This window comes from Desmodus rotundus, chromosome 2, assembly GCF_022682495.2.
Source record: "Desmodus rotundus isolate HL8 chromosome 2, HLdesRot8A.1, whole genome shotgun sequence".
NCBI lineage: Eukaryota > Metazoa > Chordata > Mammalia > Chiroptera > Phyllostomidae > Desmodus > Desmodus rotundus.
Genome location: NC_071388.1, coordinates 47,380,907 through 47,393,968, shown reverse-complemented (window position 1 = coordinate 47,393,968; position 13,062 = coordinate 47,380,907). Strand labels below are relative to the sequence as shown.

Genomic DNA, 13,062 nt, shown 5'->3' with positions numbered 1-13,062 from the left:
CATGCCAGAATATACTAGTAAAGAAGTAATTTACTGTCAGCTGAAGGACTATAGCTTTTACAACTTGTTTGGATGGTACATTTGGGGCTTTTCATGGACTAAGACCTGAATGAGACAGCACAGAGAAATCATGTTTTAGTTAAGATAAGAGAGTATGGACCATAGGGGTTCAAACTTTGAGACCTAGAACTCAGATAATTTCTTAGGTGAGATATGAGAGCTTAGAAAAGTGATCTGATCTATCTGAATTTAATTAATCTGAGTTTTTATCCTTGTGACCAATTCAGAGCTACTGAATCTCTGCCCTGATGACTTCCCAACATAGCGTTGAAGTTCAGGGAGTAACACCGTGCACACTGAGAAAAGCTTGGGCAGTTGTATGACTTATAAGGTTAAACCACATGCAGCTGCCAATACTCCTCTGGTTTTTGATCTATGCAACTGGCAATTTCAAACAAATATTCTGGAAATGGGTAAGATTTGTAAATAAAACTTAGAAATATGATCTAGCATTGACATTGGCATTCTTTACTCTTTCCTACAATGATGATCATCCTCAGATACATGAATCTGAGGAAAAATTATCAACTTTATTGAAGAAAATCATATCCAAATTAGCTTAAGGAGATTGGATTTTACATTGAAACCACAAGGATAAGTATCAGCTGACTGATAGAGAGGCAGAAAAATTGAATAGGTGCTTGCTTTTGTCTTATTATTACAACTGTATTAACTAATGAAGCAGCCCAGAACATTGCAAAGAACTGTTCCTTCCAAATCTGACTCTCATCTTAGCTTTATTATGAACTGGCCATAAAAACCACAGGTGTAGTTCATCGGGGCCTCAGGGCATTAGATCGTTGGTCTTGAAGACCCTGCTCTGCGCTAATATTCTCTGACCTGTATTACTAATGAGCCACAACCATCAAGTGATCATAAGGGGAAAGAAAATGCTAAGGGCTCCTCAGTAGATCACATAATCATATTAAAATTAAAATGAGTCTATCCTGTAGAAACTCAAAAAGATTGTAATTTTCCATGGGAAATCAAGAGTTAGGCCAAGTAAAAATTTAAGTTATGTTGGCCAGAGATCAGGATGGAAGCCAAGGAGAACAGAGTACAAGAAAAGTGAAAACAAAGTAGTATTGGTCTAAAATACACAAAACGAAAGATTGCTAAAAATGTTTCAAGTGGTTTCTGTAAAGCTATCTGGAGAGTTAACGTCCCTTGAAAATATGAAGAAGGTATAAGGCATTTAGTTCAAAAATGGGTCCAATTTGTTCTCCCCTTAGATTCTGGCCTCTATAACTATAACCCCTGTGTTTATTCCACTATGAGCAAAAATCAACTAAAATCATACTTATTTATAAATGGTGCAAAACCTACTTATACCTGTAACAATTTGATTCACAAAACCTCAGTGTAAATTTTATCCTTCATAAAGCCTATGATCATGAAGGTAATTGGAGGGGAACTTTTGAAAAGGAAAACCATGCATGAATGAAAACCAAGCAGAGAGAACACAAGTAGTGAGCATCTAATAGAAGTAATTAAACTGAAAATATGTTAGTAGTACCTTGTAGGAAGTGTATTTCCTTCCCACTAATTTTCTCTCTTCTAGAAAGAAAAGCATAAAATCGATTCCTTACCAGCATACCCTTGGAACTATGTTTTTGGAAAGAAAAATCATAGGCTATTGGAGGCATTTCCAAGCTGATTTATTCTTTTCAAATGATTACCAGGAAACTAAATTTCTATTTTTCTTTGTCTAGTTATTCATGCTCTTTCTGGGAAATACACATGAAAATAAGAGCTGAAAAAACTCAGCTGAAGAATACAGCAAATGGAGAATTTATATAGATGCATATCAATCATTGGAGAGCCACGTATATATAACGTAACAAAGGCAAAATCAGACTAAATGTCTATATTTTGCAAAGAGTTCATTTTGCAGTCTGTTAGATTTCCATGCACAAGTTATCATATCCAAAGTTAGGTCTTACAAGACTGAGAAAGCATCTCAAAAACATGCAATGATACTTTAAATGGACACCCCAGGTCATTATGAGGCGACTCATTCCTCACTATATATCAGTGCCTACACATGCAAAAAAGTGATAATAGATCTCTAAAATGTGGGGGGGCTTTTTAAAATAACAATTTTAAGGTGCATTTTCTTCTTTGATGAAATAGATTGCTTTATGAAATAAAAATTAGAAAATAATTTCTCTCTACACAATGCCAGCCAGTCAGACAGTAAGCACCGGATAAGTGATCACGTAGGGGTACCAGGCAATGTATTCTCATGTACGCCACGTAGACAGACACTAACAGCACGTGTCCGGCACTGACTGAGGTGGATCCTCCTGGCTTGTAAAGTCTCTGCAACTACGACACCAAGCTATTCCCCTTATTGTATGATCTAGGGAAGCTGTCTCAAATTGTCTTACTTTACAGGATGCTGAGAATAAATTTCCAGAGCTTTCTTAAAATGCAAAAGGTGTTCTGGCTATGAACTCATCACTAAATTGTAAACTTATGGGAAGGCAGGAACCCCATCTCTCTCATGTCCATCCTTAGTGCTTTCACTCAACATATCTTCACTGCTAGTTTGTCATATGAATCAAGTCAATTATTCCAGTCTAACTGATAATAGGGTTGCACCATCATTTACCTTTTGAGTCTGGAAGGGTGTGCCTAACCTTCTGGGGCAAACAAAATCTCTAACACCTCCCCACTTTAGAACACACGTATCAGCTTCCAAGGACACATGTTAAAGGATCTGAGCCTCAAGAAACGTTGAAGGAAGAGCCACTCCTGTGTCTAGAACAAGCCCTGCAAAATAAAGTGAATGGGCCAAACCTGGGCCCTCGGTAAAGAATGTAGTTTACATTTTTAAAGGGTGAGAAAATTCAAAGAGGAAGAATATTTCATGATGTGAAAATTATATGAATTTCAAGTTTCCGTGGCCATAGAGTGAAGCTTTGCTGTAACAGCCACTCTCGTTCGTTTCCTTATTGGCTGTTGTGGTGTCTGTGCGGCAAGGGAGGAGCGGGGCACATGCACCACAGAGCCCACGGTATTTACTGTGGGTGCGTTATAGGGAGAAACTGCCAACTTTAAGCCAGGTGGTCAGATTTTTAAAACCACACCACTTAATAGGCATCGATTTGTTCTGGCAGTACTTTTCCTGTACTAGAAAGAAGACCAAAAAGAGGACTACAGAGCAACTAGGTCAGCAAGATATGCTACGGTGTCATTCTTCTGAGGTCATTTTGGCTGAGCCAAACATTTCCAGAGAGAACTGGAGGCAATTCTGGAGAGTTTCTTAATACCATGGCATGCACATGTTGGGGAAGGCTCTTATTCTCTCTGGGTTTGTAAGTGGTATTACAGGTCTGTTTCTTTCTTCCCTGTTGTATGATTTTGTAAGAACTAAATCAGGTTTACACTTCAGCATGTTAACATATATTTCCATCTGATGTCCTAAAAAATCTTTGGGATTGGCAATGGGAATTTTGCCTACAACTTCTAGTCCAAATTCTAGTTCAAAACCATGTCCCCAAGGAACCTCATGGTTAACCTTTCTATTCTGCCTTACTTAAAACCTTAAAATTGTGGTTTGCAAAATTTTCATGCTAGAAGTAAATGGTGAGATCTCTTCCAAGGACAAAGGTTATTAACACTCAAGAGCCGAAAGTCCTTTAAAACAGCACATCTTTTCTATCCCTCTCCTGCCACCCCACGCCCCATAGCCGACAAGGCTTAGAGGGTGTCTCCCAACCACGAGAGATGCAGTCCAACATCCTCAACTCCATTTATGTTTATTAAAAAAAGAGCAATGAGCCTTCTTTCTTTTTTTTTTCCTTTAGAGCCTTCTTTATTATACCTGCCATAGCTATTTCTCTATAGTAGTTAATAATATATGAGAAAAATTTATGTATTGTTCATTTATATCTCTACTGTAAAAGATAATCTTTGCCTTAGGCAAGATTGTTCAGCTTCATTTTTTTTTTTTTTGCCTGAAAAGTAAAGTCAAATGTTTGAATTACTCAAGTGGGCCCCAAATGTATACATTTTATATATATCTACAGGGACTCTGGCAATGCTTCCGGTCCAGACATAGTATTTTAATTAAGCTAACAAATGCTATTCTTAACCACAGAGGGCTAAGTATAAGTAGAGTCCTGATTGACCAACTTCCCTTCCTTTTGTAAGAGCTATTCTATTTTAGTTAGTCATAAACCAATTCACATCATCCAAGATCCAAGAGTCAAGGTAAAAATTAATATATAAAAGGTTGTATATACATATGGTTCCAAAATCTGGCCCAATTTATGCAAAAACATATTGCTGGAAGACAACCTAGAACAGGGATGCTAAAAGACAACAATATGATGCTACTTTGCACTTTTGCATGCAGGCATTTTCCCAAGGAACATGCACTGGGTCTCAGAATCATTCCCAACACGGCACTCAAGGAAGTCACTTATGGTAAAACCTATGTGCTATCCCTACTCTATAATGGTTTTTCCCAAATGTGGCTTGTGTGTATCCAAGGAAATGGACAAGATAACCCATTGGGATAAGGGAAGATTACATGTTTTGAAATATACACATTATTACTTGAATAGAATGCATACTCAAAATTCTTATATTGTTAGATGCGTATGGATGGGGTAGAGAGAAGAGAACTAACTCTGCTAGTATCTCTTTGTAATTCAGTTGAAATAATTTGGATTCAATTTCAGAATGGAGGGGGAACTTCTCAAAGGGAAGGTTATGATAATAAACACAGGAGGCTGCTGAAACTGAAAAAGGTGTCCCACACTAGCTCACCTGAACTTATCACGTCCTGCTGTCTCCCAGCCTCACCTCCTGCATCACCCACCAATCACTCTAATGAGACATCACTCTGACTAACGCCTCCTAAAATGACACATGGACACACTCACTGTTTCTGAAGTAAGTGCTGGTGCTGCTGCTGCTGCTGCTGTCTGTATGTTTCAATTGTGTGCTGAGGAAGGTACTGCATGAGCTCCAGAGATTCTTTGATCTTCAACAGCATTTCATACGTCTCACGGCCCCTCACCTAGGAAAACGGGCAGAAGGAGAGAAAGAAAAATGAAGACCTCTAGAACCATCGGGACAGCCAATCCTCATTTTTCATGGGTTCTGTGTTGATGAATTCGCCTACTTGCGAACATTCATTTGTCACATGAAAATCAATATTCTGCAGCACTTAGTGGTCATTTGCAGATAGGAGCCGAGTGACAAACAGTTGAGCTGCTCATGCATGTTCCAGCTGAGCTTGAACATGACACAACTCTGCCTTCGTGTTTCAGTGCTTGTGCCGTGAACAAGCTTCTTTTCTGGGGGCTATTTAGTGCCACGTTTACACATGTTTTTTGTTTGTTGGTGGTGATTTTGCTATTTAAAGTAGTTCCCGAGCGTGGTGCTAAAGTGTTGTCTAGTGTTTTGAGCATAAGAAGGCTGTGATATATGTGCCTTATAGAGAAGATACAGGTTAGATAAGCTTCGTTTGGGCATGAATATAGTGCTATTGGCTGTGAGTTCAATGTTAATGAGTCAACAGCATATATTAAATAAGGTGCCTTTAAACAGAAACATGCATAAAACTAGGTTACATATTGATCAGGTGCTGAAAGTGCTGTGACCAGGGGCTGAAGAAGCCTAAACCTGCATTTCCCTAGGAGCAACGAACGGCTCTGTATTTGCTAGTGCATTCATTGCTTGCAGTGACTTTTTAAAGTATAACTATCACAAATAATGAAAATTACCTGTAACTACCTCTGAAAGGACAGAAATTTTCAGCTGGGGTAAAATGTGTTTCTCTCTTTAAGAGAATCTCTTAAAAGCTTTAAAAAGTATGAGCAGGGCCAGGACTAAAGAGAGGCCAGCAGGGGACTTGCAGGGCCCTGCGAATGAGTGAGTGCCTACTTAAATTTTGTGCCCTAGGCACTTCACTCGCCTCACCCTAGTCCCCACCCCAGTCCCCACCCTTGGTATGACGGCCAGAATTTGTCAGAATTCAGAAAGATTTACTCTACCCTTTGTTATGTTAATGTCTATTCACCCAGCTCTGGCATCACCTTTGCTGAGAAGCTTTTCCTGATCTCACTCTTTCAGGCTGAGTCCTCTGTCCTTCCTATGTGCTCCCACAGTGCCATGCCTAGCTCTACTGAGACGATTGTTTCATGTCATTATACCTCTTTTTCTCCTCACTAGCAGGCAAGCTTTCTGATCCCTAAAAGCTTGAAGTCTAGCGTAACTGCCACTCAGCAAATGCCCATCATATTCATACTATGTTAAGAGTTTCTTTTTCTTCACATACTTTGGTGTGACTAATCCTTTTTAACAAAATTATTTTTCAATTATAGTTGATATACAATATTCTATTAGTTTCAGGTATACAACCTAGTGATTAGACATTTATATAACTTATGATGGGATCACCCTGATAAGTCTTGTACCCACCATACATAGTTATTACAATATTCCCTATGCTGTACTTTACATCCCTCTGAACTTCTTATAACTGGAAATTTGTACTTTACAATCCCTTTCACCTTTTTCATTCATCTCCCTCCCCTTTTCCCCTAATCTGGTGACCATAAATTTGTTCTCTGCATTTATGAGTCTATTCCTCTTTTGTGTATTCACTTATTCTCTTTTTTAGATTGCACATGTAAGTGAAGTCATATGTTTTGACTAATTTTTCACTAAACATAAGATGTAACTGACTACAGGGTACCTTCCCTCACTAGTACAAACTGAGATTTCATTAATAAAAAGCTTTTCAAGTGATTCCTGTGTCAGAAGCTAAAAACATACTAGGGTTTTTTTTTTGTATTCCAGTTGACCTTTGAACAACATGGGTTTGAACTATGTTAGTCCACTTAAAGACAGATTTTTTTCTTCAATAAATATACAGCCAGCCTTCCATATCCCTGGGTTTCTCATGCGTGGATTCGAACAACATCTGATGGAAAACAGTATTGTTGAGCCACGGTTGGGAACGTGGGTGTGGAGGGCAGACTACGCATTGTTCTATGCTGTTTCACATAAAGGACTTGGGAATCATAGGGTTCTGGTATCTGCAGCTGAGGGGACGGACAACTGTATTTAGTATATCAGCATAATGTTTACCTTAAAGTTCACAGATCAGATTCTATATGTAGCCCGAGAAACATGACGCTGAGAATCTTAGCAAACTCACCGCGTGACTGTTCTACCTGCCCCCAGTCTACTTCCCTGATAGCCAGGACTCGAAGAAAGTAGTGAACAGCTATGGCACACCTAAACCTGTTGAGGTGCTTTAGTTTCAATCCCAGGGTGGCATCTCCCAGTCAAATCTGACCATGATTGCCTGTGTCTCATGTCAGGTTAGATGGCATCAAGGGCTATACCGGTTACCAAAACTTTGCTGCCGCTCTAACTGGCAAAGATCTAAGGGAATAAGATTTCAACAAACCGCAACCACAGACTAAAACAGGCACCCTAGGGATCTTGAGAGGACTAATGCTCCTTGTCAGAACGAACAACTCTCTTACACAATCATTGGGCTAAGTCTTCTGGCTTTTCACATGTTACTGAGGATTCTGCCTTTGGCTTTCTTTATAGCACTCCATAAAAGGAATCATAGTCAGTTCTCTATAAATGTTGTATGACTGATTTTGTGAACTCCTTCTGACAAAATTTTAATCCTAAATTGGTTTGGCCATGTTGTCTAGGATAATCTTATCATTCTTAAATAATCAAGTACAAATCAATTTTAAATATTTGAGTAAGAAAAATTATCTTAGGAGAGTCGCTTTGACAGGGTGAGTGGTAAGTAGAGGAGCTCATACGATTAATATATTTCAAGATTATGGAGTGAAGGGATTATTTCCTGCTTTAAAAAACAAGTAGTTTCTCTGTCTTATCTCATAGCCCTCATTACCCCATTCTCATTATCACAGATGATAAGAATGTGACCACAGAGTAAAAGCTCATTCAAAGGAGGTGAAAATGAAGCAATCATAAAGACTCAAGGGCGACTCACTGGTAAGTATAACAGTTCATCATCCGGGGATCTTCGTTTCTTGATGGATGTCATCTGGATGCCATGTGTGTTCTGACGAAAAGCTGGTGGAGGAAAAATGCAAACTTCATCCTGGGAACATTTCTGAAGCAAGGACACATTTTCTAAACAGACAATAGCACCAGCCATACCTGCACAATTAGACTTTCTAGTTCTGAGCACCCATTTAATCGGTGATTATTGTGTTTACGTTAAATGCAAACCTAATAATAATGAGGTGGGGGATAGGTGAGGCAGAACAAGTGAAAGGAAAAATTTTGGGATATGAGGAAATGGCCTGTGGCTTACGTCTTGCTGCAGGAATTCCTGTGTCTTACTGGCCTGTGTCTGTGAACAGCTGTTACAGAAAGGAAGATAAATTGGTTCTGTGTTGTATTTTTCAGGTCATTTATCTTCCAAGGTGGTAAATGCATGTTGTAGAGGTTGTCTTCCCAATGTATTCAGCCTTGTACTTTCATCCCTCCCAGGTTAGTATACGCGTCACATAACTTCTGACAAGCAGGCTCACTTCCCAGCACCTCAGTTTTCTCTTCAGTAAATTAAGCTCATACATCCCTGTGGTTTCCAAAATTAGAACTACATCCAGGACCCAGGGCATAGAGATGATCCTTCCACCGAAGTTCAGATAATCCATTCCTACTGATATTCCTTATTTTGTAAGGCACTTTTGAGGTGCTCAGGAAACACTATAGGAACTAGGCCACCAGGCAGCCTCAAGAGCAAAATTAGGGTGGAAATATAATTATATTTATGTGTTTTATATATTATTTTTTAAAATTAATTTATATAACTCACATACTATACACATGTAAACTATTCATATATGACCTTTTGAGGAATAATCAGAGAGAGAAAGAGCCTAATAGGAAGGGCAAATCATAATAAACAGTTAGAACTTGACAGTGACCAGACATCATAACATTCTGTTGTTCTCCTGTAAAATACAATATCTCAAAACGCTTGTTTGCTTAACAAAATGAGTTTGAAAACAACTGACCCAGATCATTAGCCTCACTATCGGTAAGATGACTGTGGCCTCAATGTCAAGACTAGGTGAGACCCAGATCTGTATATTCTCAAGACAGAGCTTTACAAAATGTGTTCTTACATCTCACTGTCCCCATAGAGAGGTTGGCAGATGTATTGTCAGCCCTTGTGCTCCATAACAGAAAGATAAGGTGATACCAATGGGCTAAGAGACTGATTCTCAAACTTCAGCTAGCATTACAGTCATCTGGAAGGCTTATGAAACACAGGCTGCTGGGCCTCAAACCCAGACTTTCTGATTCAGCAAGCCTTGGAAGTGAAAATTTATATTTCTCCCCAGTTTCCAGATGATACTGATGCTGTTGGTCTGGGAGTCACATTTGGAGAGTTGCGGAACTAAGAAATCCTCACAATGACTGTTTTTTGTCAAAGTGTAATGCACACCTTGAATTCATCTCAACACCTCCATCAACGCAAGAGCCATTCCCACTGCCTCTGGGGCCACAAGTCATACTTGCCTCTAGAGACCTTTGGTCCTTTATACAGCTTCTCAAATATCACACCCCACCCCTATATCTGGAGACAGACTTAACCCTACTCCGTTGGCCACTACAGCTACTTACGGCGCTTCGTACCATCACCGTTCTTTGTGCTGTCCGAGACCTGCTGCTTTCTGATGCTGTCTTCATCGGCCTTCCTGTCTCTCCCTGGGCAAGCGCAGATCCGGGCCTCAAAACAGCGTCGGCCCAGGACTTGCCCACTAGGAAGGACAGAAGAGGACAGGAAAAGATCAAATTAAAAGGATTTTAAAAGTGCCCCGAAGTTCTTCCATTTCCACTCTTGGTCATCATCAGTCCATCACCACCACCAGCTCAGTCAAAGCTGCTTTGAGGGTGCACCCCAAAGCACTTGGCAGAACACGAAAGTGCTTACATGCCACGAGCAATATTAGTAAATAACATTCCACTTGTTCTGCCAAGAACCTCCAAGCCATTAGCTGAACAGCTGTATTTAGCTACATATTTTGAAGGAAGCTTGAATTAAGTCAGTGGATGTCTCTGGATAAAACCCCCATAGGCAGCCCAGACTTACTCAAAGAAACTGTTAAATGCCTTGGGGGGCATGAGAAAACAAACACTGTCTAATAGAACTATTCCAGTTAAATGTCAGGAATTCAGGTATGAAGCGACTTGCACGCCTCCCCTCTTTTTTTCCCCCTCTTTGTTTACCCACCCTGTTCTGTCTCTGCTTTCTTAGATCTTTTATGTAAGTATTTGCAGCAAGGATTTAAAGCACAAAGGATAAAATCAAGGGTAGCTCCCTGCTGTACATGCAAAAGTAATGATAAAGCAAACACAGTTTCCCTTTGCCCTCTGCCCATGGTTTCTGCAGAATGAGAATTCTGCCTATGCCACTTACTCTCTGGTTTCCAGAGTAACAATGATTAAAATTGGACGGCGGTTCATCCCTCCAACACAACTGCTGTTACACATGAAATTGTACAAGACTGTCGTGAATTCAGTGCCAACCTGAACACGGGGAAAAAGAGTCTGTGTTAACAATTTGACCTAATGTTCTTCCTTCTCAGTTCTTCCTCTATTTAAATAAATAACTCCACTTCTGAAGAGGTGATAACGTTTTTTTCTAGGAACACAAATTCCCAAAACCCATTAAAGTTTCTCTCTGCCTCACCTCTTGGGAAGCTGACAGCCAATGTTTGCAACATGGGACACTAAGGGCGATAGGCCTTTTAAAAGAATCATCTTTGACGCAATTCATTTGAAAGTAGATAACGTATCACCCAATTCAAAGTGTTCACCCAATATATGGATATCACTGTAAAGGGAGAACTGAAAAGATTACCAAAAATAGCAGCAATGCTTCATGAATATTTTCCCTAATTACGTAGATTTGAGGATACACTTCCATAAACAATAACACTCTGGAGCTTAAAAGGTCCTCAGCATTAAATCTTCCAGTCCAAAGCAACTAACGTCCAGAGAGGAGGAGTAACAGTGAAAGGCTCACACAGCAAGCCAGCAATTAAGACACTGGTCTCCCTCTGCCAGCGTTCTGCATTTCTAATCTGCCACCTGTTCATTCACATTTCAACTAAGAGATCCCTTTCAGGGTCTCCCAATGGCAGAGTAAGAATACTTGCATCGAGGTGCTCTCTGGATAAGAGAAGGTCGTGTATTAACCCAATTACAAGTTCAATTATTATCATGTAAGATGGGAACCATTTAGGAGTTTTTTTCTTTTATTAAATTTTTAGATTTTATTTATTTTTAGAGAGAAGGAAAGGAGGGAGAAAGAGAGGGAGAGAAACATTGACATGTGAGAGATACATCAATTGACTGCCTCTTGCACGCCCCCCAGTAGGGAACATGGCCCGCTACCCAGGCATGTGCCTGACTGGTAATTGAACCAGGGACCTTTGGTTCACAGGCCAGCACTCAATCCACTGATCCACACCAGAGCCAATTTAGTTTTGAAGGAGATAGAGAAGCCATGTGTGGAGAAGGAGAGAAGAGATACAACAAGGTTACATGTTTGATAACAAGGACTAAGACAGAAATAGATGTTTGAAACAGCCTCTATCACTCAAATGAATCCTCTCCCCCCTCAGCCCAACCCTTATCTTTTTACCTGGGGTGGCTCATAAGGTACCAGCACACTCTGTCTTCCTGTGATGGGGTCTTCTACATATTGGGCATGGCTGTTCCCTTCCACTCGAATCAAATGACTGGGAGGGGCAATCTGTCCTGCAGAACACAAAAAGACAAAACAGTTAGTTCTTCACCCTCGAAATGAAGAAAACAAAATGAAACAGCGTAGACAGAATGTTGGGGGTCAAAGCAATGAGACTTTTAGAGGAAATATATATCCTTAAAAAAGGAAGAGATCCTATTGCCGGACACCCATGTCATGAAGGTGTCACCACCTTTACAGCAACAGACAGCACTGAAACAGTCATGTCTATTCGAGGCACCAGTCCTATGACTCTGGTGTTTAAGGCTAATAATTCAAGATTTTAGAGAACTCTTATGAATGTATCTTTGAATCTCAAGAGGAGATTTTGCTAGTTGATGGAAAATGGGAGGGAAAGAAACAATTTAATTTTAAAAATCAGCTTGAGATCAGCAAAAATAATAAATAAATGGCAACAGATGGCAAGAACATCACTTGCCCTTTATCTATTTTTTTCTCCATCAGAAAGTCTACAACCCTAGACCTTGCTTTGGTCATCAAGATGAGAAACTTACTGATTTTGTTGTGCTGAAAGAGCCCAAGGTTGAAGAATAAGAAAGGGGAAGCAATTTTTTTTAAGAGTGTAGGCAAAATTTCACAAAATTATGATATTGTACAGAGCTCCAAAAGAAAGAGGCTGATCTAAGAACTGAGAACCATAAAGGTTGTTTTTTAACCTTTGACCATGTATTATCATTCCCCCAAAACTGGTATTTCAGAACAGTGAAAAGCGAAGTGTGTCAAGAGGCCCTCTGAAACATCATCTATTATGGCAAAAACTAAAAACAGCTACTATGTCACATTGAGAAAAAATAAACAGTTATGTCACCTTGATGGATCGAGGGCAGTTATAAAAATCTATAATAAAGCTTAGTTTTAGGAAATACTCTTTATGGCATATTGTTAAATGACAAGCAAGATGCAAAGGTGCAATGCATAAGGAGGCCCTGTAGAAAAGGAGTAGAAATTAGTGTGTAAAAATTAGTTGCGTTAAAGTGGGAGGGTTTAAACCTCATTTTCTCATTTGAAATTTTTATCTGCTCTTTTTCTTCCTCTACTAATTTTCTCTATTGTCTCGTATATTCTCTACATTCACATGTTCTAGCTACCAAGTAATCTTTCCATTTTAAATGTATTTTCTAAAGAAAGCATCCTAATTCCCAACCCTCTTGCACCCTCATCTTTCTTAGGAATCCTTTACATTCTCCTCTGCCTCCTTT

At 39.5% G+C, this 13,062-nt stretch overlaps 1 protein-coding gene across 10 annotated transcripts in view; it reads right to left on the bottom strand.

The window, feature by feature from the left end:
* Positions 1 to 13,062, bottom strand: part of TP63 (tumor protein p63) — a 230,171-nt gene that overhangs the window by 18,104 nt on the left and 199,005 nt on the right. For 7 of the 10 annotated variants that reach the window (XM_045199286.2, XM_053918212.2, XM_024564751.4 and 4 more), the window contains 5 exons: positions 11,741 to 11,856; positions 10,511 to 10,620; positions 9,715 to 9,851; positions 8,066 to 8,148; positions 4,956 to 5,092 (listed from right to left, as the gene is read on the bottom strand). In XM_045199286.2, coding sequence (XP_045055221.1) covers positions 4,956 to 5,092; positions 8,066 to 8,148; positions 9,715 to 9,851; positions 10,511 to 10,620; positions 11,741 to 11,856 — 583 coding nt within the window. The remainder of the gene's footprint in view (positions 1 to 4,955; positions 5,093 to 8,065; positions 8,149 to 9,714; positions 9,852 to 10,510; positions 10,621 to 11,740; positions 11,857 to 13,062) is intronic. The other 3 variants (XM_045199289.2, XM_024564737.3, XM_053918211.2) reach the window with 1 other exon arrangement.